The sequence below is a fragment of the Hesperophylax consimilis genome, chromosome 19 (genome assembly GCF_061612785.1).
Source record: "Hesperophylax consimilis isolate HC1 chromosome 19, BYU_Hcon_1.0, whole genome shotgun sequence".
NCBI lineage: Eukaryota > Metazoa > Arthropoda > Insecta > Trichoptera > Limnephilidae > Hesperophylax > Hesperophylax consimilis.
Window position 1 is genome coordinate 8,357,300 of NC_142854.1, and position 25,210 is coordinate 8,382,509.

At 35.4% G+C, this 25,210-nt stretch overlaps 1 protein-coding gene across 2 annotated transcripts; it reads right to left on the reverse strand.

Moving 5' to 3' along the window:
* Positions 1 to 16,184: 16,184 nt before the first annotated feature.
* Positions 16,185 to 20,835, reverse strand: LOC149414758 (uncharacterized). 2 transcript variants are annotated; one of them, XM_089643229.1, is made up of 4 exons: positions 20,649 to 20,835; positions 20,408 to 20,535; positions 19,651 to 19,797; positions 16,185 to 18,394 (listed from the first exon to the last, which is right to left on the reverse strand). In XM_089643229.1, exons 1-4 carry the CDS (start codon positions 20,665 to 20,667, stop codon positions 17,411 to 17,413), a joined length of 1,278 nt encoding a protein of 425 aa, XP_089499355.1. In that variant the 5' UTR covers positions 20,668 to 20,835; the 3' UTR covers positions 16,185 to 17,410. The 2 variants fall into 2 exon arrangements, with proteins under 2 accessions (XP_089499355.1, XP_089499353.1); XM_089643227.1 differs by having other exon boundaries at positions 20,399 to 20,535.
* Positions 20,836 to 25,210: the final 4,375 nt, after the last annotated feature.

Sequence of the window (25,210 nt, forward strand, 5' to 3'; positions counted from 1 at the left end):
TTTGGACAGGTTTTTCACTGCACCATCGGCGGAAAATGGATGAAGATGTGCAAGATTCGATTATTTCTTAAAATTAAAAAATGTGTGTTTTTTTCATTATGTTTTTAGATGTATCTAAATAAAAATAATAACAAAAAATTTATCTTTTTTTATGTCATCTTACCATATTTTATGCTACAGAACGAATTATTTTTTTAAACATGTATTGTTATGGGAAAACGCGTTTCACATAACGAACTTTTCGCATAACGAACTTGCTCCTGGAACGAATTAAGTTCGTTGTGTGAGGCACCACTGTACAGGATTTTCCAATAAGAGGTGTTATTTTGATATTCTATCGAAAAAGATCAATGGTTTCGTTGCTTGTGTGGCACGTAGCGCCGTCTTGTTGAAAGTAAACGTTGTCCAGATCAATACCATCCAATTCCGGCCATAAAAATCATTAATCATCTCTCGATAGTGATCCATTCACCGTAACTGTTGCTCCAGCCTCATTTTCGAAAAAGTAAGGTCCAATGACTCCGCCGGACCATAAATCGCACCAAACAGTCACACGTTGAGGATAGAGAGGCTTTTTAACAATAATTCTTGGGTTTTTCGAGCCCCAGATGCAACAATTTGGCTTGTTGACGAAGCCACTGAGGTGGAAATGGGCCTCATCATGATGATTTGCATTTGATTCACTCAAGTGAATTTTGATAATTCCAATGCGTTGTTGAAGCGTGTATCGTTCCATTTTTATTAATGGCGTAGTTTTTACTTGTCAAATGTCAAAAAATGACAGCTTTAAAAGTAACATCTACCGAAATAGCGGGCTATTCAAAATAACACCTCTTATTGGAAAACTCTATATATATATATTCATATTATGAAATATATGATATTTCAAAAGCTGCGTTCACAATTCCTAATTTAATCATTGAGAAAGAAGATAATATTAATTAATCTAAACGAAACATGAAACAGAACAAGACACAGAAAAATAAAAAAGATAACGGTCACAACTAGGAATCAAACCCAGGATCTATTGTCTTACCGGGGCAGGCGTCTTAACCAACTTAACCATTGGGACCCATTTATTAAACGTCATATTTGTCGATTTCGTATTTCAAATTCAGAATAAACAATATCATCTTGCCACTAATTTTTCCCATATTTTTTGCTTCTACATTTTTTTAAATGTAAACAAAGTTTCAAATGAAATTATTTTTTTAACCTAAATAGTGTCTCGGCTAAACATATCGGAGACCTTGTCTAAATGAATATGCAGGAACATTTTTTTCCTTTAATCTCTTTTGAAGGTTATATCCATCAATGTAATACATCATTAAAGAAAAATCTGATAATACTAACAAATCTAAACAACAGATCCTGGGTTCGATTCCTAGTAGTGACCATACCCTATTATCATATTTTTTTATTTATCCGTGACTTGTATTGTTTCATGTTTTCGTTTAATTGTAATTCAATCGATCATAAACATATTTTGATAATTTAATAATCGTTTCCAGTTACAACATGTCTTTATTACGCAAATGTTTTTCAATGGTAGGCGGCATTTAATGACATCTGTGTACGAAACATTGAGTCACACCAGAATTCCTAATAAATAATTATGTTCTTAGTAATACCACTAAGATTTTCTATTTACTGAGAATATAATTAACATTATAATAATATTAAAAAGGTTACTTGCAAAGTTATTCTGACAAGCATTCATTATTTAAAGGTTTATGCAATTCACGTAATATGGATTTTCACGAGGAAATGGACTTGTACAGCATAGAAACTGAAAAGAAATGCGATCCTTGTAATTTTACAATGCTTAGACGTTCTTGCATCATTTTACATTTTTTTAAATTATTTGTGAATTCCGCCTGAGTCCTAACTGTAACCAAACGTATGTAACCACCTGTGGCATCCTTTGAGGTAAGTCAAAGAGTACCTACACGGAGAAAAAGGAGTATTGGAAATTTATTAAGAATCTCTTCAACTAATTGGTAATCTGGTTAAAAACTGGACAGCAGGCCGTTTCCTGATATTTTAGTAAATTTGTAATAATATCGGAACACGTATTCGTGCATCTGCGTTGATTTTCATAATATACAGGGTGTCCGGGGTTAAAGTGCGCCAACTTCGGGGTGATTCTACATGTTTTTAAAGGTAAAATAGATAAATAATTATTTTCGAAATTCCGATGTTTTAAGGTAGTTTTTAGGATAAAAAATGAATTATTCGTATGGGAAAATAAATATTCTTGCACGGAAAAATATTTTTGTACGGGAAAATATACATTGGAATTTCGAAAAAAGTTATTTGCCTTTTTTATTTCTACCATGAGGTAGAATAACCTCCCGAAGTAAGCGCACTTTACCTCTGTACACCAAGTATAATGATGAAATGCAAAAATGTTAGGAAATTTATGAAAACGTGTTCCGAGTATCAATACATTTGTATTTTACTAATTATATATTATCTATCAGTAAGAAATTATATTGTCAGTAAGAAAATACCTGGCTATTCAGACGTACACATACTCAAACGTACAATACAATACAATAGACGTACACATACTCAGACGGAAACATACTCAGTATCACATACGACACATATCACATACGACGTATGCGTACTCAGACGTACACATACTCAGACGTATACATACTCAGACGTACACATACTCAGACGTACACATACTGAGACGTACAATACCTGGCTATTCAGACGTACACATGCTCAGACGTACACATACTCAGACGTACACATACTCAGACATACACATACTCAGACGTACACATACTCAGACGTACAATACCTGGGTATTCAGACGTACACATACTCAGACGTACACATACTCAGACGTACAATACCTGGCTATTCAGACGTACACATACTCAGACGTAAACATACTCAGTATCACATACGACACATATCACATACGACGTATGCGTACTCAGATGTACACATACTCAGACGTATACATATTCAGACGTACACATACTCATACGTACACATACTCAGACGTACACATACTCAGACGTACAATACCTGGCTATTCAGACGTACACATACTCAGACGTACACATACTCAGACGTACAATACCTGGCTATTCAGACGTACACATACTCAGACGTAAACATACTAAGTATCACATACGACACATATCACATACGACGTATGCGTACTCAGACGTACACATACTCAGACGTATACATTCTCAGACGTACACATACTCAGAGGTACACATACTCAGACGTACACATACTCAGACATACACATACTCAGACGTACACATACCCAATACAATAGACGTACACATACTCAGACGTACAATACCTGGCTATTCAGACGTACACATACTCAGACGTACACATACTCAGACGTACACATACTCAGACGTATACATACTCAGACGTACACATACTCAGACATACACATACTCAGACGTACACATACTCAGACGTACACATACTCAGACGTACACATACTCAGACGTACACATACTCAGACGTACACATACTCAGACGTACACATACTCAGACGTACACATACTCAGACATACACATACTCAGACGTACACATACCCAATACAATAGACGTACACATACTCAGACGTACAATACCTGGCTATTCAGACGTACACATACTCAGACGTACACATACTCAGACGTACACATACTCAGACGTACACATACTCAGACGTACACATACTCAGACGTACACATACTCAGACGTACACATACTCAGACGTACACATACTCAGACGTACACATACTCAGACGTACACATATTCAGACGTACACATAATCAGACGTACACATACTCAGACGTACACATACCCAATACAATAGACGTACACATACTCAGACGTAAAATACCTGGCTATTCAGACGTACACATACTCAGACGTACACATACTCAGACGTACACATACTCAGACGTACACATACTCAGACGTACACATACTTAGACGTACACATACTCAGACGTACAATACCTGGCTATTCAGACGTACACATACTTAGACATACACATACTCAGACGTACACATACTCAGACGTACACATACTCAGACGTACACATACCCAATACAATAGACGTACACATACTCAGACGTACAATACCTGGCTATTCAGACGTACACATACTCAGACGTACACATACTCAGACGTACACATACTCAGACGTTCACGTACTCAGACGTACACATACTCAGACGTACACATACTCAGACGTTCACGTACTCAGACGTACACATACTCAGACGTACACATACCCAATACTATAGACGTACACATACTCAGACGTACAATACCTGGCTATTCAGACGTACACATACTCAGACGTACACATACTCAGACGTACACATACTCAGACGTTCACGTACTCAGACGTACACATACTCAGACGTACACATACCCAATACAATAGACGTACACATACTCAGACGTACAATACCTGGCTATTCAGACGTACACATACTCATACGTACACATACTCAGACGTATACATACCCAATACAATAGACGTACACATACTCAGACGTACAATACCTGGCTATTCAGACGTACACATGCTCAGACGTACACATACTCAGACGTACACATACTCAGACGTACACATACTCATACGTACACATACTCAGACGTACACATACCCAATACAATAGACGTACACATACTCAGACGTACAATACCTGGCTATTCAGACGTACACATACTCAGACGTACACATACCCAATACAACAGACGTACACATACTCAGACGTACAATACCTGGCTATTCAGACGTACACGTACTCAGACGTACAATACCTGGCTATTCAGACGTACACATACTCAGACGTACACATACTCAGAAGTACACATACTCAGACGTACACATACCCAATACAACAGACGTACACATACTCAGACGTACAATACCTGGCTATTCAGACGTACACATACTCAGACGTACACATACTCAGACGTACAATACTTGGCTATTCAGACGTACACATACTCAGACGTACAATACCTGGCTATTCAGACGTACACATACTCAGACGTACAATACCTGGCTATTCAGACGTACACATACTCAGACGTACAATACCTGGCTATTCAGACGTACACATACTCAGACGTACAATACCTGGCTATTCAAACGTACACATACTCAGACGTACAATACCTGGCTATTCAGACGTACACATACTCAGACGTACAATACCTGGCTATTCAGACGTATACATACTCAACGCGCAACGTTTCGGTTCTAAACTGTGGTCTGTCAACCCGATGAAAATGATTGAATCTTTCAAACGGATTGTCGTTTATGCACAGTGTTCAGATTGGTTCAGGCATCTAGGAGCACCGTACCAAAGGTGGCTGCCAAACTTATTAGTCGGGCGTACGTGAACCAGTATTGTTTTTACAGTAATAAATCATTACATTTTACGAGTATGAGAGACAAAAACAGTGATCACAATGCAAATTACGTGACAAAAATGCATCATTAGTGACGTGCGTCGCTTTACCTACGCTCTTGAAGTAATACCATTCTAATACATTCAATTATTTCTTGGAAGGAACTTTTAATTCAGGGTTGCCACATAAAACATGTAACTTTATTTTTTATATGAATACCGCACAAGAACAACTGCGAGCCAGTAAGTCACACCGAGATTTTAACCCGCGACCTCCAAATTCGTAGTCAAGAGACTTGCTCCTCGACCCCTCAATTTGATCCTCGTAAACTGTTGTGTTTACTTTGCTTTTTTTTAATCTTTCAACGGACATATTACTACCTTAAGAATAAACGTGTTTTAAATTTTACACAAAAAAAACAATTTACGCCACATTGGTGGTTGTTATATATAATTTAAATACGTAGATTAGTAAGGCCCGATCTATTTATATATGTTTTATCTATACTGGGTATTCGGGGGTAAAGTACGCTAACTTCGGGGGGGGGGTTAAAAATAAAAAAGACAGTGAACTTTTTTCAAAATTCCAATATTTTGTATGTGAAAATAAACATCGATTTTGAAAAAGTTTTTTTTTTTTTATAAATTAATGTTTTTTGTTTGTTCCGTACGCGTTCCTATACCATTCATGTCATTTCACTGAAAATTTCAAAGTTTGTTCTTATTAGTGCCAGCAATGTTTAGAGAAAGGTTTGAATGGTAGAAGAAATCTGGGACACCCCAAGAAGACTTAAATGCATTATCTCTATACTGGAATGAGATACGGAATCAAATTAAATAATGCAGTTTTTTAATAGTAATAATGTGGGATACAGCATTACTCAGTGGTATGAAAAGTCGTGGACGCCCGAGGAAGACTTAGTTTCTATGAATTGGAATGAGATATGTAGTACATATCTATATAGTGTAGTTTTTTAATAGTAACAATTTGGACTTCATGATACCCGCTGAAAACATGAATAACATAGTTATTTGTGGTAAAATAAGACGTTAGTGATGAACCAAGAAAGGTGTAAGGATGACTTGGAAGTGAATGGTTGAAGCAGTCGAGGACGCCCGAGGAAGACATGCCACGATCAAGTGAAACAAATACTAATTACAATACAATAATATTACTTCCACCTTAAAAATGGACCCAGTTTTTAGGTACAATAGAAATTATAGACTCGAAACTTTACTTCTAACCATTCATAACCACGAGCGAAGCCGGGTAGAAGTCAGCTAGTTTACCTATAAAACGAATACTAAATCAAAATTACGGTTCCATGATAACTCAACACAGTGACAATTCAACACACTTTTAAAAAGTGATATAAAGTCATTAGAAACGATGAAAATTTTTTTTTTAACCTAACCTAACCTACATAACCCAGTTAATAAAGTTTTTGTTTCATAACTTTCCATGACTTTATATAACTTTTTAAAGATGTGATGAATTATTATTGTGATGATTTGTCCGGTTACCCAAAATTACATGTTTGTCTGAAACAGCAAACATTATAAAATTATTTACACCAATGTATAACGGAGAAGATTACAAATGAGGTAAATGTAAGTATAAAAGGTCATGGGGTCAGTTGTACCATCTTGACATTCATAAAAAATAGTTGCAGTCTGTAAGTATTATTGCCTTGGCATCATGGAGATGGCAGATATTTTTAACTGAAATCGAAAATTAAAGCTGAAATTTCTTTGTGGACGCAAATATTTTAGGTAGGGAGGGTTATTTTTTTACATATCAACTGATAACACGTGATCCAAGCCGTCAAGCACGACAGCGTAACAATTGCGCTTGACCTGATCAAAAGCCGAAACGGGTTGAGAGTCAACGTGTAACGGGGACAAAGTATGAAACATCCCATCCTAAGAAATCTGCGCTTTTGTTGACGAAAATGCCGTCATGTAGAGTAATAAATGCTTTAAAAACTATTTTAACTCAACTCTCAGTAAGGTTTTTGTAATTTATTTTATTTTTATTTTTATTTTTTTATTTTGTTTGTTTTGTTTTGTTTTGTTTTGTTTTGTTTTGTTTTGTTTTGTTTTGTTTTGTTTTGTTTTATTTTATTTTATTTATTTATTTTTTTTTTTTTTTTTATTGTAATTTATTTTATTTTATTTTATTTTATTTTTATTTTTTTTTACGCCTAGCCGGGCTTCTACAAACATTATGAAGATAGTGTAAAGGACCAGTAGGTGGCCCTCACTTTTCAGTGAACTGGAGTGGTTTGAAGTTTTAAAAATACCTTAGTTTGGGAAGTATATTAGCAATTAATTAAATAGCAATGGAGTCGAATTCAGACTTGATAAAAGAGAGAATAGGTATTTGTTTTGAGAGGGACAACCAAAAAATATGTGATCTAAAGTTCCCACTTCCAGATCACATAATCTGAGTAGTCAAGCACGTAAATTTTAAAAAGCTGAGAAGGAACTAAACAATGCCCAATCCGCATTCGAATAAGTGAGGATATTTATTTTTTGGAATAATAGGTAAATGGTTGAAATACGGATTTGATGGGATAGTCCTCTGCATTGAGGCATAGCAAGCTCCCTTGGATTGACACAATAATTCATTGCCTTAGTTGAATATTTATGTTGGGCAGTGGAGATTCTGATATTTTCTTTTTTAAAGTTAAATAAAGCATTTATTTATAAAGTTTTTAAATATTTCGTCTGTTTAAGTTCTAAAAGGAATCATCAGATTTTTTAACTAATGTTGAGCCGCTTTGTGTAAGAGCTGAAGGTATAACCCCATGCAGTTATCCAATTTCATCAGTTTAAAATACACAACCAAGTATGGTATCCAACTTCAGTCTGCAGTTTGTGTGGGGTTCTGTGACATCACTAACAACAACTATCATGTCTGACCCTATGAACAGTGTTGAGAACGCGACTCGTGTGACATGCATAAAACGTTTTATTAATTGAAAATCACAGCGTGTTACAAAACAGTTATGCATTGTCTCTAACCATTTGATTTCGGTCAAACACTTTGCACGCAGGGTTTGATTTTAATAATTACCTCAAATACCCATTAATCGTCCTCCCATAACTGAGAAAATATAAGATAAGATCTTTAATCCCTCAAGCCTCGAAAGGACATTACTGGCCACCAACATCATATTCTCAGGGACAGATCTGACCCGGGCGTCCACACATTATAAAAGTATTTTTATCTTGTTTTAATTTTATTTGGTTTTACCACGAGCTGGGCTTTTACATGATTATAAAAACAGAATATAAACAAAGTTTTTAAAGCTTGAATAACGTTAAACTGAAACTAAATATGAAACAATATTAGTAAAACATGTTACAGTAACATTAAATAAAACAGAAACTAGAACAATACTACATCAATAAGAAAAATCACCAATACTATAATTATTACAAGCAATAATTAAAAAAATCTTCCTCAAAAAAATAAATGCCGCCGACGGGAATTGAACCCGCACCTTCTGTTTGTCGGTCAGGTGCACGGAACCACTGTGCTACGTCAGCATATTAAAAACCTTGTTTTGTAAAAAAAAAATTTTAGCTCTAATAAAAAATACTACTATATTTTGTAACAAAGTGCTGGTATAGATCACGTAATGTTACATAATGTTGCAATTATGTAATGCGGAAGATATGTGATTTATTCGTCTTTAGAAAGAGAAATAAATTTTCTTCTCAGTTGGACTAAAATATTTCGTGGATAAATTCCTAAAAAAAATTTGATTACAAAATGACGGGATTTTTTCGTTGAAAGTTTATATATACGGCTCACAAAGTGAAATGACAGTATTCTTAATAATTCCCCACACACAAGAAATTCCTCGTACAATATCAAATTCTTTCAAAATTATGGGCGTGTCGAGTCAAAATGTCCTGTTTATTTCAAATACAAAAATCTGAAAGTTATAAATTTTCTAAAATTGTATTTTTAAGGTGATGCACTACGTCGTGTAATATTTTAAATTGAGCCGCTATCAATAACAACCCTTACGTAGATTGCGATAAGGTTTATATTCCCGCTTAACACCATCCGCCTGTTTTGATTTATGCAAGAAAAAAACATGGCCAAAAAGTGCCTTTTATTTTCTTTTTTGGATTTTCAGGCATAAATATTTAATTATTTTTTTATGATTTGATAAAAAACTTAATTTGCCACATTATACAATAAAATCATAACCGAAAATGGGTTCGTAAGTAGGAGATTTTGAACTTTAAAGCAGTTTTCATAGGCCTACACATTATTTTTTCTGGGCTTATAAAAAGACTTATCTAAAAAATACTCGATTATTTCAAAGACCAAGATGTATTCTACTCACAGTATTTAATTAAAGCATCTGAAACATTTCTAGGCGACCAAATTTTCTAACCAAAAACACATGATTTTGCATTACTACGTATGGCATCGCCTTAACGACAACATCAAAAATAAGAAATATATTCCGCATTTAAAATACCTTCAAAGCATTCCGAAATTCCGTGAAATTTTTTACCATTGCAAACCGTATCATTGGGATTTTTAGGTAAAAACATTTAAAATTATGAAGGGAATATGAGTTCAATATAATAGATCTTAATTTTCTGTAAAAAAACATTCAAGTTTATTTTTCATGTTTTTTTTTCAGCACTGATTCCCAAAGAGTTGAATCTCTAACAACGTAATGCCAACGAACTTTTCGATAACTTCGCCTGTCTTCGTTTTCTTGTGTCGCGCGCTCATTTAGACGTACATGACGTGATGTAAGCTGTCTAGAAATAATATTACTCTGACACGATGCTGAATAAGTTATGATGTATAAAAGGACAATCTATTAGATAAGAAACAAGGGATCTAGCCATCATTTAAATTTGAAACAGAAAAATGATGCAAATAATACATTATTTAATTGTAATTGAATCATAAAATTTATCTACAAATCCCGACGTGGTGAACAAATATTTGTGTTATTTCACAAAATATTTTCTGACACAACTTCCTCGGGCCATTCACTCATTCAAATCGTCATTTCCTTAAGAGGAAGCTACAGGCCAAAAATGTGTATATTCTTAGTAGTTATACTGAAGGTAATAGTCATTAAAATCGCTTAGAAACGTTGGATTTCAAGCAAAAAACTTGTTTTTATTTATTTTGAAAATAATTTTAGAAGAAAGCAAAAAATTTAATCAAGTGAAACTGTCACAGATAATCTTAGCTATAGTAGTATATATTTTTTTTAAGTTGTTTCCTTTATGAGTTCATACATTTATATTGAAAAAATATTTTTTTTAGTAGTTTGCATTTATATTTTTTATTGAGTAATTTATTTATTTATTTGTATTCTACTCTAGCGAAGCGATAGGAAAACCTTCAATGTATCTAATGCATATTTTTTGTATTCATAATGTACACCAATTCGTTATAAAGATTAATCAAAATAGTGATTTGGCATTAAGCTTTGCCTTAAGTCATCATTGTTTTATCTTTCGTAATTTGTACATGGCTGTTAGCACACATACGTCTCAGGGATCTCATTCCTACTACATTCCGTCTGTTTTTGTCTGCCAGCTTCATGCCTCACTTTCCATACTACCGTACGTCAAGGTTGGAATTAAAATTCAATTGTGGACTGCTTCCTTGACAACTTTTGAATTTCTTCTATAAAAAACAACTCTGCATATGTGACTACCGAATTACTCGAAGAAATGGTACAGTTACCTGAATACTTGTACAACATACACGACACCTTGAAGTATGTGGCTATGTTAGTTAATTGTTCTGTTTTTGCTTGTTTCAAGTATGTGTTAAATGTTTACAGTTAAGCTATTATTAGACCAGTGTAATTACTTACGTTATTTCAACACAAAAAATGCGTTTTTTGTTATATTTGATATATTGATTATTTTCAATTTACTTTTACTCATTAATGTTTAAGTCCCCGGCGTATCTCAGGCTAAGCAGAATTTTTCGATATCTAATGTTGACAGTGACTTTCTTCTTGTATTGAAAGTTATGTATACAAACATCGGAATAAGACTGTAGATTTATATTAAAATCAAATGCCGCCCGCCAGACACTCTTAATTATATTTATTTTATTTATTTATTCCTTTAGATTTACACACTATGATACAAGATATAATTAAAATATTTTTAGTGATTATAGATTATTGTACCTTATCAGGTCGAAATTATTGATTCCTAACTAGGCAAATTGCCCGTTCCAAGGAACCAAAAAATATGTGAAAGTAAGTGTGTGATTTGTCTATGTCTATTATATCTCATTAATGTATTAATTTGTGATGTTTAATCGTTACAATCTTATGATAGAGTCAAACTTGAGCTGTTGTGTATGTTTCAATTGTGTATGAGCAATAATTAGAATAATGGAAGACACATATAGTGTGTGATTAGTCTATGTCTATTTATTATGTGACGTTTTTTAACATTTTTACTCTATCTATCTATATAAATAGATAGATAGAGTAGATGAAGTCCCCGGCGTTGCACGTGCTTTACGTAGAGTTTTTCGAAAACAGATGTGGAGAGACAGTAATTTTCCTCTAATTTTGTGTGCAAAATTTCATCAGGAAGTTTTTTAATATTTTTTTTCAATTTGAAACTGCTCCCAACCGTCTGGAGCCAGTGAGACTATGGCATCCCCAATTGAGATAAATTATAAGGCCGAAGGTACTGGGGAGGGGAAGGATATGGGGAAGAGGAAGGTGGGGAACTACCTGGGTGCGGGAGATGCTATATCCACAGCGACCAGTCGACAGGGGGCGTAGCCTAGGGTTCCGAGCAAACCCCGAACTGAAGTGTTTCAGCGCTTTATTTGAAATTGGTTCTCCGCTCAGATTTTTTTTGTGACGTCACGGCCGAGCATTTCCAAATATTGCCGAGCAGCCGATAGCTAATTTTCATCTTTCGTTTCATACGATTCTTGCACCTTGATTTCATTTGGTTAGATTGCATTACTATAGGGCCAATATCATAAAGTCGATTCCAAAGACTTAATAAAGACTGTTTAATATAATTAACTTTTGGACAATGAAAGACTTGTGGTAGGCCCTATGTTCAAATGTACAGATACTAGGCCTATATACTCAAAGCATCTAATCTTTTTTACATTACAAAACAGGACATACACCTATGGGAAAGTAAAACTAGCATTATTTGGAGTCTATGTAAAAATATGGATGCCATATAGCATGTTGAAGGATAAGTGAGCAATGAAGGAAGTTGGGCAATTCATTGATACATATTTGATATTTGGTATTATTTTATTAATGGAAAATAATACATTACACCACACAAAGGAAATATAAACATTGAGGAAACAAACCCCTTTTAAAACAACAATACTCAACTCATACAATATTTGACAGTACAAACATATTTTGATCTACTCCTGTCAAAATGAAACATTTAAACTATTTACAGTGAATTATTACACATAAATATAATCGAATATTAACAAGCAGCACTTATTTACTAACATAGCAGTATTTAGCATTGGAAGTGCTTGTGTACTGTGTCAACAAAAGCAATAACAAATCATCGACTCCCAACAGTGATAAGCAGTGAATAGTGAATTTTTAAACGTTTCACAATGAATGTGCAAAATTTCATCTCCAAAGCAGAAATAGCTATCAATGCCTTAAATAAGGTACTTTTTGATCCAGTCAACAAATTTAATAAGGATCAAATCTCTAAAATTTCCCCAATTGCATGTGAAATTTGAAGTGCCATAAGTACCATCTCTTCAGCTGTAGCATCCAAAACTGCTAATTTAGAAGGTGAACTGCGTGCATACAAGGATATTAGAGCAAATCCTTCTCAAAGTAACTTTAGTATTTGCGAGGCAATTTCGGAAATGAATGAACAACGAATGCAATCTAAAAATATTATTATTTGCAATGTGCCCGAAAGCATTAAGACGACAGAAGCTAATCACCAGTATAATCGGTGTAATCGACAATTCAGCAAATGAAAATATTTCTAAATTTTATAGGGTTGGAAAATTATTAAATGACAAGCCTAGACCAATAAAAATTGAACTACAAAATTCAATACAAGAGAAATATTCTAAGCAAAGGAAGTCTTCTCAAGAACAATGTCAGAATTTACGCCGACTCAACACCGCCGTAACAAAAATTTCTAAGCGATCTGAGGGTTCAGCTGGAGAAAAGGAAAGAAAATGGTGAAGATGTCACCATAAAATACATTAACTCCACCCCCCGAATCGTGCCAAAACGACCAAAAAAACTAGGAAGTTACGAAAATATTCAAGCAATCCCACCTAACCGAACCAGAACTATAAAAATCTATTATCAAAACATCCGCGGACTTCGATCAAAACTCGAAGACCTACAAGCAGCTCTACCTTCTCATCATCATGACATCATTATACTTACGGAAACCTGGCTAAACTCGGAAATTAAATCGACTGAACTCGGTCTTACTAACTACAAAGTATTTCGTTGCGACAGAAACGTCAGATCAAGTTCCAAGTCAAGAGGTGGAGGAGTTTTAATTGCAATAAAACAGAAGTTGTCAGCAAGAAAATTAACCACGAAACACAATAACATTGAACATCTTTTTGTGCAAATAACGACTCCTCTCGAGAAAATTATATTTGGAACGGCCTATCTACCACCACTTTCTGACCCTCAGTCATATAGAAACCACTGTGAAGACATCGAAACAATTTCATCAAAATATCCTCACTCGAAAATTGTTATTCTTGGGGATTATAACTTACCAAACTTAATATGGAAAGCAAATAACTGTGGTCTCATCATAAACGAAAATGAAAACGATCGTGCAAGTGAAATTTTGGACATGGTAAACCTTCTAAACTTTCATCAACATAATTTTATATATAACAGTAACAATCGCTTATTAGACTAAGCTTTATCAAACTATCCTAAAATGTCTGTTGAACTCTCAATGATCCACTTCTACCTATAGATAATCATCATCCTCCCCTATACATTAAATTAAATATGACATGTGATAATGAAAGGAAACCTTCACAGAGAGTCCTAAACTTTAAACGAGCCGACTTCGACTCAATTAACTGCCATCTCTCAAATACAGACTGGTCTTTTTTATCCGATGAAAGCGTTGATGAATCGTTAGATAAACTTTATTTATATTTTTCTAATACTATTGAATCCTATGTACCTTTTTACATACCTACCCGGTTTGGTTTTCATCAGAGCTTACAGCCTCTCTTCAGCAAAAAAAGAGTCAACACAAAAAATTCAAACAAAGTAAATCCATAAATGATTATATAATTTTTAGCGAAACTAGGAAAAATGTAAAGATTTTTCCAAACAATGTTACAAAATGTACATAACCTCTGTCGAGGACACTGTCTTTAAATCCAAAAACCTTAAGAAATTTCTTAAAAAAATGAACAATGAAAACACAGACTACCCGCCAATAATGCAAATGAATGGAATCAGTGTAAACAATACACAGGATATTGTAAACCTTTTTTCGGACTTCTTCAAAAATGTATATGATGAAGACACTCCAGATGATAAAATACCCGAATACAAATTTAATATGACCACAAACTTAACAAACTGCCAAATCACACAAAAGTGTTGCAAACAAAAATTACTTTCCTTAGACACTGACAAATCCGCTGGCCCAGACAACATTCCACCAATATTCCTCAAAAAATGCTCTAATACATTATCTAAACCAATCACATTACTATTTAACCGTCTCTTGTCCCTTGGACATTTTCCAGACCGCTGGAAATCTAGCTTCATTACACCGATCTACAAAAAAGGAGACGATACTGACATAGCTAATTATCGCCCCATTTGTATACAGTCATTATTGCCAAAGCTTTTTGAATCATTGGTCCTTGATAAAATCTATCCCAAATTAATAAAACTAATTATAATCAAAAACAGCACGGTTTTATCATAGGAAGATCCACCGCAACTAACTTACCGGTATTTCAAATCTTCATTATACAATCATTTGCAGAAAATAAACAAGTCGACTGTATATATACAGACTTCTCGAAGGCATTCGACAAAGTATCCCATAAACTACTAATCCAAAAACTATTTGCTCTAGGAATAAGGGATAACATGCTAAAATGGTTTAGTAGCTATTTGTCAAATCGTAAACTGTTCGTTAAAATAAAATCTTGGATGTCGAAAGCTTTCCGGGCTACCAGTGGCCTACCGCAAGGTAGTCACCTTGGCCCGGTTTTGTTCCTCATTTTCATCAATGATATAACCAATTGCTTCAACGATGTCGAGGTATTGCTCTTTGCAGATGACATCAAACTATACAAGAAAATAACTGATATAAATCATTGCCATATACTACAGTCAAATATTAGTAAGTTTAGAGATTGGTGCGTTCAAAATAATTTATTTTTAAATGTAGTAAAGTGCAAAACATTGACTTTCTTCAGAAACAAAAATCCTGTTTTATTCGAATATTCCATCAATAACATAGCTTTAGAAAGAGTCACAGAAATGAGAGATCTTGGAATTATGTTGGACGAAAAACTAAGTTTCACCAATCATGTCCATCAAATTGTGAACAAAGGTATGAAAACACTAGGCTTCGTATTAAGAACAACTAAAAACTTTAATTCTTTACAAGCCATTAAACTATTACATATACATATCTCTAGTAAGAAGTCTAATTGAATATAACTCAGTAGTTTGGTCTCCATCTTACAAAATTCACATTAACAACATGAGCGAATACAAAATAAAATTCTACGTTTTATAAATTTTAAATTAAATATCCCTGTCGAAGACTTAAAATACAATTTCTTATTAAATACTCTAAAAATACATACATTAGAAGACAGACGTAAAATAAACGATTTAACATTCTTATTCAAAATACTTAACTCTAAATTCGACTCTTGTGAACTCCTGCAACTTATAAACATACATACACCCACAGTAACAACACAACAAAATACAATATTCTACAGCAGCATACATAAGCGTAACTACATTGCCCACTCTCCGATACAACGACTTCACACAAAGATATTAGAAGAACGAGATATGCTATGTTGGCCGCCGGACCGTAGCCGGAGTACTACCTAATTAGGGGACTTTGAACGGTATCGGGATGTGTACGCACAGAAATCTGTTCTATGTATTAGTGCGGATACCTTAGCGCAAGCGAAGGTGTGCAGTAGTATTGGTGAACAAAACCGGCGACACTCGGCAAAACAATTCCACTCAGTACGAACTGCGCATAGCACATCTCGTTCTTCTAATATCTTTGACTTCACACCATGGGAAATCATTACTTGGGTGATGTTGACATATTCAATACCAACTTGGCAAGTTTTGTTGATCATTTAAAACATTTATTTCAACAATACTCCTAAACACATCATGTAAACCTAAAAATAGCTGTAATTTTCTGTTTTTGTTTCTTGTGTTTGTATGACTTGTTGCATAGCTTTTATCAAATGTAATTTTATTCTTATTTTTTATGTTTCAAAGTATCTGTCAAATTAAAATTATACTACCAAACATGTAAAAGCCCTCTGGGCGTTAAATAAATAAATAAAAACATGACAGATAAATCAAGCATTACGTACCCAACACCAACGTAGCTTATGCGTTATGCTACATCACGGCTATTATGTAATTATAATACATAACACCACACAGGAAATATAAACACTATGGTAATAACCCCTTTGAAATCATGAAAGATAAAGCAAGCATCTACGTACCCAACACCAAGGTTACTTATGCGACATCACTCACAGTGGCTATATTATACGATCAAGTGAATCAGATACTCGAGTCGGGCCATGTCAAGAGTCAGAATAATAGAAGAGTATGTATGAGATGATGTATGAATGTGAATGAGGCAAGAAGTGTGTGCCAAGACCGAGTTGTTTGGCGGTATGAACATAATGTCTAACGTAGTTAACAAACCGGAATATTACAATACCTTCAATTTGACAACTGTTCGTTGTCAACATTTGAGGAATGCTCATACACAACATTAGGCCCAAGAGAAGCTTTCTTCCACATACTGGCATTCGTCCCGGATCGACCCTGGTATTTCCAAATACCCTTCTGCTTCCTTTTCCGTGAAGGCAATTCCTTAAAATTAACCTTTGGGCAATTCTTATCTCTTGATGTTTTACTTCCAGCAGGTTTAGCCTCAACAAGTTTAGTTTCCAATGGAAGACCTCCTAATGTTGGAACGGTCTTCTCCAAATCTTTTGTCAACTGGTCAATTGAGGCACTTGTTTGTTTCAGGTGATCCAACGATGCACAGTTGATGTACGTTAGGTCAATAAGTTTTTTCAACTGTTCTCTTAATACTCTGTTCATTTCTCTATTCTTCCTGTCATTACCGGCCATACTATCATCCACTTCAGCTTCATTATCGGTCGCGGTATGTTGTACATCTTTCTCTACCACAACGTTGCCGTCACCATCACTATCGCTGTCATTCACACAAAACAAAATGTAATTTGTTTGAATGTCATCTGTTGCTGATTTATCATCATTGTACGGTCGGAAGATAAAGTTACTGGAGCTTTCCTGCTTCGATTGTTCTACTTGAATTGACAAAGCCTCTTGGTCAATAATAGATTTTTTCAATCTATATGACGCCTTGGATAGGTGATTGTACACCGTTTTTGGCGACGGAAAAAACCCTGAATTGAGCCGATCAGGTTCTGCCCCACCCTGAAATTTATCTTTAACAAATTGCTCCAACAATAGAGACACATCTTGTACTGAGGAAACTCCAGCTTCAACAAGCCTGTTGATCTCCTGTATCAGGTCAGGATGAATTTGTTGGGTCATCTTGGCCGCGTCTGTGCTGTGGTTGTGACTCGCTTCTCCGGTTGCCGAGACGTAATAACGTAGCACACATTTAGGTGGGGTGGTGGATTGAAGGGCTGCCTTCACTTGTTTCAGAATCTGAAAACAAGCCTCAATGTTTTACCATAAATAAAAATAACAGAACCCTACAAAAACAGTAATTATTGGTTTGGTAGGCAGTAAAAAATATAAAATAATATTTACAACAAAAAATATTTGATTTTCCTTTTAAGGGCACAGGGAAGTATGCTTCACACCTTCTATTTTGCAGTGTTGAGGCCCTGGTACTGTGCTGACATCTACCATTGGCCTTACAGTAAGTATGTGTATAAGTAAGCGATGGGAAGTTGCGTATTCCCACATGTTCCCACCACATTTCCTTCTAAAAAAATGTGTGTTGTCCAAAACGGTATTTGTATAACCTTGCATCTAACCAGTGTTGTGTAGTATCTAGATATGTACATGTATCTAGATACATTTTTGTGTATCTGTATCTAGCTATATTTCTATAACTGTATCTGTATCTAGATACATTTTTACTAGTATCTGAAACCTCAGATACTTTCAGATACTTTATTTTCGTTGTGAACTTCTTTACCGATTTTCTCTAGTTAATTTTAAAGTTTTCTCACAGATTCAGCTAGTGGGTACCTTTGTCCATCTAGTGTATATTTTATAGCAGTTTATATACATGCATTTTAGGGGTCCTTACTCGAGTAACCGAGTACCCGGGTACCAACCTATATAAAAAAAAAAAATTAAAAAAATGAATTTAAAAAATAAAAAAATAAAATAAAATTAATGAATAATTTCATCTGGTTTTTTTTTAATTTTCCATCAGAACCCTAATCAAGTTGGTTGCACATAGTTCACATATTTTTTTATTTATCCAAGGGGCGTCTGGTACCCGGGTAGTAATATGCTACCCGGGTACTCGCGAGGACCCCTAATGCATTTATGTTATCACCGCTTGCAGGCCAATTTGCCAATATCTTTTTGGGCAACGAATAAAACAAGCAAGTGTAAATATGTAAAAAATAATCACAAGCGTTTATGTCTACCGTCATTAAGAAATTAAAGTAATCGCTGTTTTCGATAATATATAAGTTTTCCCCCAAAAAAGAAGAAATGTATCTGAGTATCTGTGAGATACTTTTAAAAAGTATATATATCTAGATACAGATACAATTTGTAGCCAGATATAGATACAAGATACATTGTAAAATACTTGTAAGATATATTGTAAGATACTTGTATCTGACACAACACTGCATCTAACTATAGTGAAAACATTAAAATAATGTTATAAGGTGATTGCCCATGTAGGGATAAGCAGAGAAAAGAAACTATCATACCTTCGTTTTTGCTCTTTCTGCAATTTGAGGTGGAACAGGAAATTCTGGAAAATATGCTATTTGTTTCACACTCATCGTTGCGGGACAACCAGGCTTCTTGGAGTCCAAAACTCGGAACCTCTTCTTCTTATGGTTTGGGTGATCAGCCTGAAAGAACAATTCAAGGTATAGGGTCTAATAGGCTTATACGTATAAGACACCTATTATTTGGGCGACAAATAAATTGCCCATGGTTAACTTATTTGACGCAGATGATTAACTTTTACAAAAGTTGTTAGGGCCTATGCAATGTTGACATTAGTATAAAATTACAAGTGTGGTTATAATCCAGTGTGATATGAATTAAAATTGTGAAATGAGATATAGCTGCAGGGGCTTTAATTAATTTGGCACTTTGAGCACGGTCTTCTTTAGACTAACACGACATGAGGAAGTGTTACGAGCCACGGCACACTTTTTAACACACAAAGATGAATTGTGATTGGTGTGATTGTCGTGTTAATCTAAATGAGACGGAGCTCCAACTGCCATATTTGGAAGGCCCCTGTTGTAATCTAGTCCTAGCTTACCTATGCCCATCGCTTTTATTTTTATTTTAAACACATCACCGACGATACGGTGATCATTTTGGGGTTATAGACCTTAATCTTGGTCGGACCACCGAGTCCTCGGTGCTCTGTCAATGCTACTATTGAAAGACGAGGGGGAGTAGGCCTAGCTGATCTGGTTCTAGGGTGTATTAACATACCAACTCAACTCTCTCCGTGCTGTTATTTCGGCGGTGTGGTCGGGGGCCTTGGGCGCACTCCATGTACACATTCATACCGAATTTAAATGGCATCCCAAAGAACTCCACTGTAGGCGGGCAGAACGTGTATACTGCATCTGAAAGATTGGAAATGTTAATTTCGAATAACTCGTAAATATCAGCAGCTGCTTATGAACTGAAGAAATGGGAAGGCCTACCCTAGACCTAGGCCCTAAGGTTTAGAACTTACCTCCCAACTTCTTTTTCATACTGTCTCTCGTTGAAAAAGAGTGCCCCAACGCGTTCACAGAACACAAAAATGCTTCATAATTTACTTCATTATCAATGTATCCACTGATAACACCCGTCTCTGAATTCTTTTTGAAATTATTTAACGAAACTTCTAAAAGACGGTCTAAACCGACACTCGAAGACGCCATTTCCGCCATTTCTGACGATTTCTGACGTTTCGAAGTTTCGTTTACCGCCCACCGCGTTTCACTGATTTTGCCAGTGTTGCCAACGGATCTTGGCCTAATGTCGCCGTTTTTCAAACATTAAGTAGCCCAATGTAGCCGAATTTCAGTTGAAGTAATTCTAATGAACTCGCATAAATTCTGCCCACATATTCCCCACAAATATTCTACGTGAGCTTGATTCCTCCTTTTATTTTCGAAATCCATGGGGAGGGGGGTTGTTAGAGAATTTCTGTAAAACATAATTCCCCACAAAAAAAATCAAAATGAGTGCTCCCCACAAAATATTTGAAATCCATGGGAGGGGGATTGTTACAGAACTTCGCTGAAAAAAAATTCCGCACAGCCAAAAACATCATATGTGATTCCCCAAACAATTTGTTCGTAATCCATGGGGGAGGGGGGATAGCTACGGAATTCTATTTCGAAAAATTCCTCACATTTTTCCAATCGCAAAAAATATTATACCAAATACATCAAAAATACCCCTGAATTGTTTAAAAAGTAAGTTCAAGAGGTTTTTGTTATGTTTTCTTTTTTTTAACTATTATTTGTGATTTGGCTGATTTAAATAACTTGTCTCTGAAGTAGCCTATTAGGCGACCAGTCGCCTTTTAGATTTTCTGAGTAGCCTAAATGGCGATAAATCGCCTTCGTTGGCATCACTGGCAGTGGGCAACAATTTACTCGGAACAGCTCGGATATGTTGGCCACGCCCCCTGTCGACTGGTCGCTGTGGATAGGTAGCGACTCCCACCTGGGTGCTCAGATCTGGTCACTGCCATTTCAAGCCACGTTGGTTTCTGATTGGTGGTCTTAACACCAGAGCTATACTGAGAGTATCTTTCATTCTGAAACGTTCCGCAAATGTACTATATGTTATTTTTAATGAGTAAAATAACACAAATTAATCTAACAAAATTTACTTGCGCACGTCGGGATTTGAACTCGCAACATCTAGCTTGCTAGTCTAGAGCCTTACCCCTCGACCACGGAGGCCGTCGTTATCATATACGTATATTATTAACCCTCCGTCGGGCGCAGCCGGCCTCAGAGGCCAGCGAAAGACATTTTTACCCTCCAATTCTCAAAGGCGGCCCCCCGCCTCTTCCCTCATTTTACTCGCCTAACTTTAGAAACCTCACACGGTGCCCGTCTTTAGTCAGTCGTCGGTCTTTACGCAGCTCACTTACACCTTCCCTGGCTTCACAGGCCGCCTGCGCCCGATTGCGTCACAATTTTGAAGGTTTTGAATTTTGAGTTTTTTAAGGATATTTTTATGTGCAGTTGTTTATTATACTCAATTATGCCTGTTCTGTATGAAATTTATCAGTATCTTGGGAAATAAGTGCTGTATTGGACCCTGGCCTTTAACTAGCTCGGCGAAGTCTGAATACAAGTGGAATGCCGATTCAGTTGAAAATTCGCTTGAAAGGGTTTTTCCCTCACGAGAAAAAAAACCCACATCCCCTACAACACCTCCCAAAAGGCGAAAGTGTGGAATATGCGTGTTTGAATTAGGATTTATCAGTTTAGGTTGTCATCAACCGATCTGTTTACTCCACTTGTTTTTCGGCTGCTGATTTAGGAACCTCATCGTCCGTATCTGGCTACGGCTGCAGTCAATAGAGACTACCACCTACCTTACCTTTAAATTTTTATTACTTTAAAACTTTTATTACTTTTATGGAGCTCGGTTTGACCAATTATTTTGAACACTGTTTTCGAAAAATTGTTTAGTTTGATTATTTTAGTTTATGGTTGGTAATGTTTAATAAACTGGTTAATCTGTGTTATATTTGGTTTAATTCCTTTCTATAGATCCTAGTAAAGACTACCCGACAAGTATTTTGTATTAGAATTGAAATAGTGTAAGATGGGGGCTCAAAATATACGGGTGGCCTCTCAGGCCGAGTGGGCCCGATTTTGGTTCGCCCATAGGTGCGCCTGACGGAGGGTTAAGAAGTTTCAAAATGTTGGATTAAGAAGTAAGAAAATAGTTTTTTTTTTTTAATATCATATATACAGCGGACCTTCCCCTTGATTTGAAGGTCAAGTATGCAAAACTTCATGAATCTCTAAAACTGTAGTTTTTTGTAAAAATCAAATCCACGCCGCCCGCCACAGACACTCGTCTTTATATAAACATATAAGATAATAGACAAGTACTTTTACCCGGCTAAGCTAGAGATTTCAAGACTCTTTCTAAACGAATTAATTTTGACCAAACAAAGTAGGGGAGACCGAGGGGAGTTGAAACAATTTTCACATTTTGTTTCATACACCAAATACTATAGACAGAAATCTTATGATATTAGTACCAATCGATAGGTCATTCTTTACACTTGCGAATGACTAACATAAAGAAATTGTAAGCGTTAAATATTATGGTTAAAAATCGACTTAACTGTAACAAGTCAACTTGTTTCAACTCCCCTCATACCGAGGTAAGATGAAACAGGGGTCGAGGAGAGTTGAAACATATGATTTTTGAGAAGTATTAAGGGATGTAAAATAAAAAATGATGATATAATTTAAAGGTATTTATTAAAATTAAACTTTTCAAGTAGGTACAAAACAAACTGAGAAAAATAAAAATATTATGAAAATAAAAAACGTCAATCTGAAAAGCAGTTGTGGCAAACATAAGAAAGTTCCTCATTCCTATTAATAAAAATTAAACTTTTCAAGTACAAAACAAACTAACAGAAATAAAAGTATTATGAAAATAAAAAACGTCAGTCTGAAAAGCAGTTGTGGCAAACATAAGAAAGTTCCCCATTAGTGCAAGCTTCATGAGCCCAGTTGCTGCATTCCAGATATTGTACCCACTTTTCTTTGGCTCTGCTATTTGAATATGGCTCTAAACAACAAAAGCAAAGGGATTCTTCTTCTTCTGCACTGTCTTCGTTTCCTCTTCGTTTCTTGACCTTTTTAATTTGAGTGCCTGGTTTTGATCTTTTTGTTGTTTCTGTTTCTTTAAAGCTAGGTTTTTTCACCTTTTTCTTAGCCGTTCTAGCTGCTTCGATTGCAGCTAGTTCATCCTTTACGGGAGTGTCGGTTAAGACAGCGGATTTCACTTTGCGTCTGTTTGTTTGATTTCCTTTCCTTGGTGGAGCTTTTGGCAAGGGTTTAAGAGTTTCAGGTGAGAATGGAATTGTTGTCACAGTAACTGAAGTATCTCGTGATGTAGATGCTACAGGTATTATACCTTCAGTGGTTGAAGGCATCGTGATAGTATTAAGCATTATTTCAGATATCGCCAGATCAGGTGAATTCTTATCAGAGTTTTCTGCAGACTTGGGTACGTCTTCTGTTTCGTAGCTGATTTGAGGAGGAGTAGCCGGTAAATTGAAGATTTAAAAAACGGTCTTTTCGGGATATCCAACCGTTGGAGCAGTCACCATTTCTTTAGCTTCATAAGCAGTTTTTTTTTAATATACCTGTAGAGGGAGGTATCGTTCAGGTTGTAACTCGAAGCCTCGTCACGGAGACTTTTCTGTCGCAAAGTTACTTCTTCTGCTGCGAGATCATATATTTCGAGACTCGTCATACCTCTGTCAGTCTTTCTTTTATAAAAAGTAGGAATTCTGAAACAAATTAAATCAACAAAAAAACATTTTATTTTGTGCCCGTAAAATAATAAACAAATAAAATTGAAAACGAGGAGAGTTGAAACAGTCTGTTTCAAATCTCCTCAGTACGAAAAAACCTCCCATTTTTTATTTAATCCACAATCAAGAAGCAAATACACAAAAATCAATTGTATCAAACATATGTAATAAATCGTTAGTTAATGAGCTTTCGAAACACATATAACATAAACCAAAATACAAAACCATTATCAAAATATAGGCATCGTAAAAAAACGTTAAAAACTTACTTTTGAGACACGGCACGCACAACTCCACAACCGCTCGACTATCGGCACCGAAGCGAACTGACGAGCCAGCAGGCGGAGGTAAACGGTTGAAAAGCGACGTTGCCAATTCGCCAACGGTTTTAAGTTTGGAGAAATCGGTACTGTTTCAACTCACCTTTGTTTCAAAACCCCTCGGTCTCCCCTAGTTTTCTTTTAAGGCCCCGTAGTAATCATTCAAAGATGGTTTGAAAGGGAGATATATAAATACGAATGTTACAGGGAGCGGGCTAATATTAAAAACTATAGCAAAAATCTCTCTTAAGTTGCATTAAAAGATAAACTGTGATTTTTTTCATACTTATAACATATTAAATAACACAAAAAACGTGTTTATAATTATTTTCTATCGAGGGAATTTTGTCTATCAAGGGAATTTCATATAATTAACGTTTCGGCATAACAAATCTATAGATA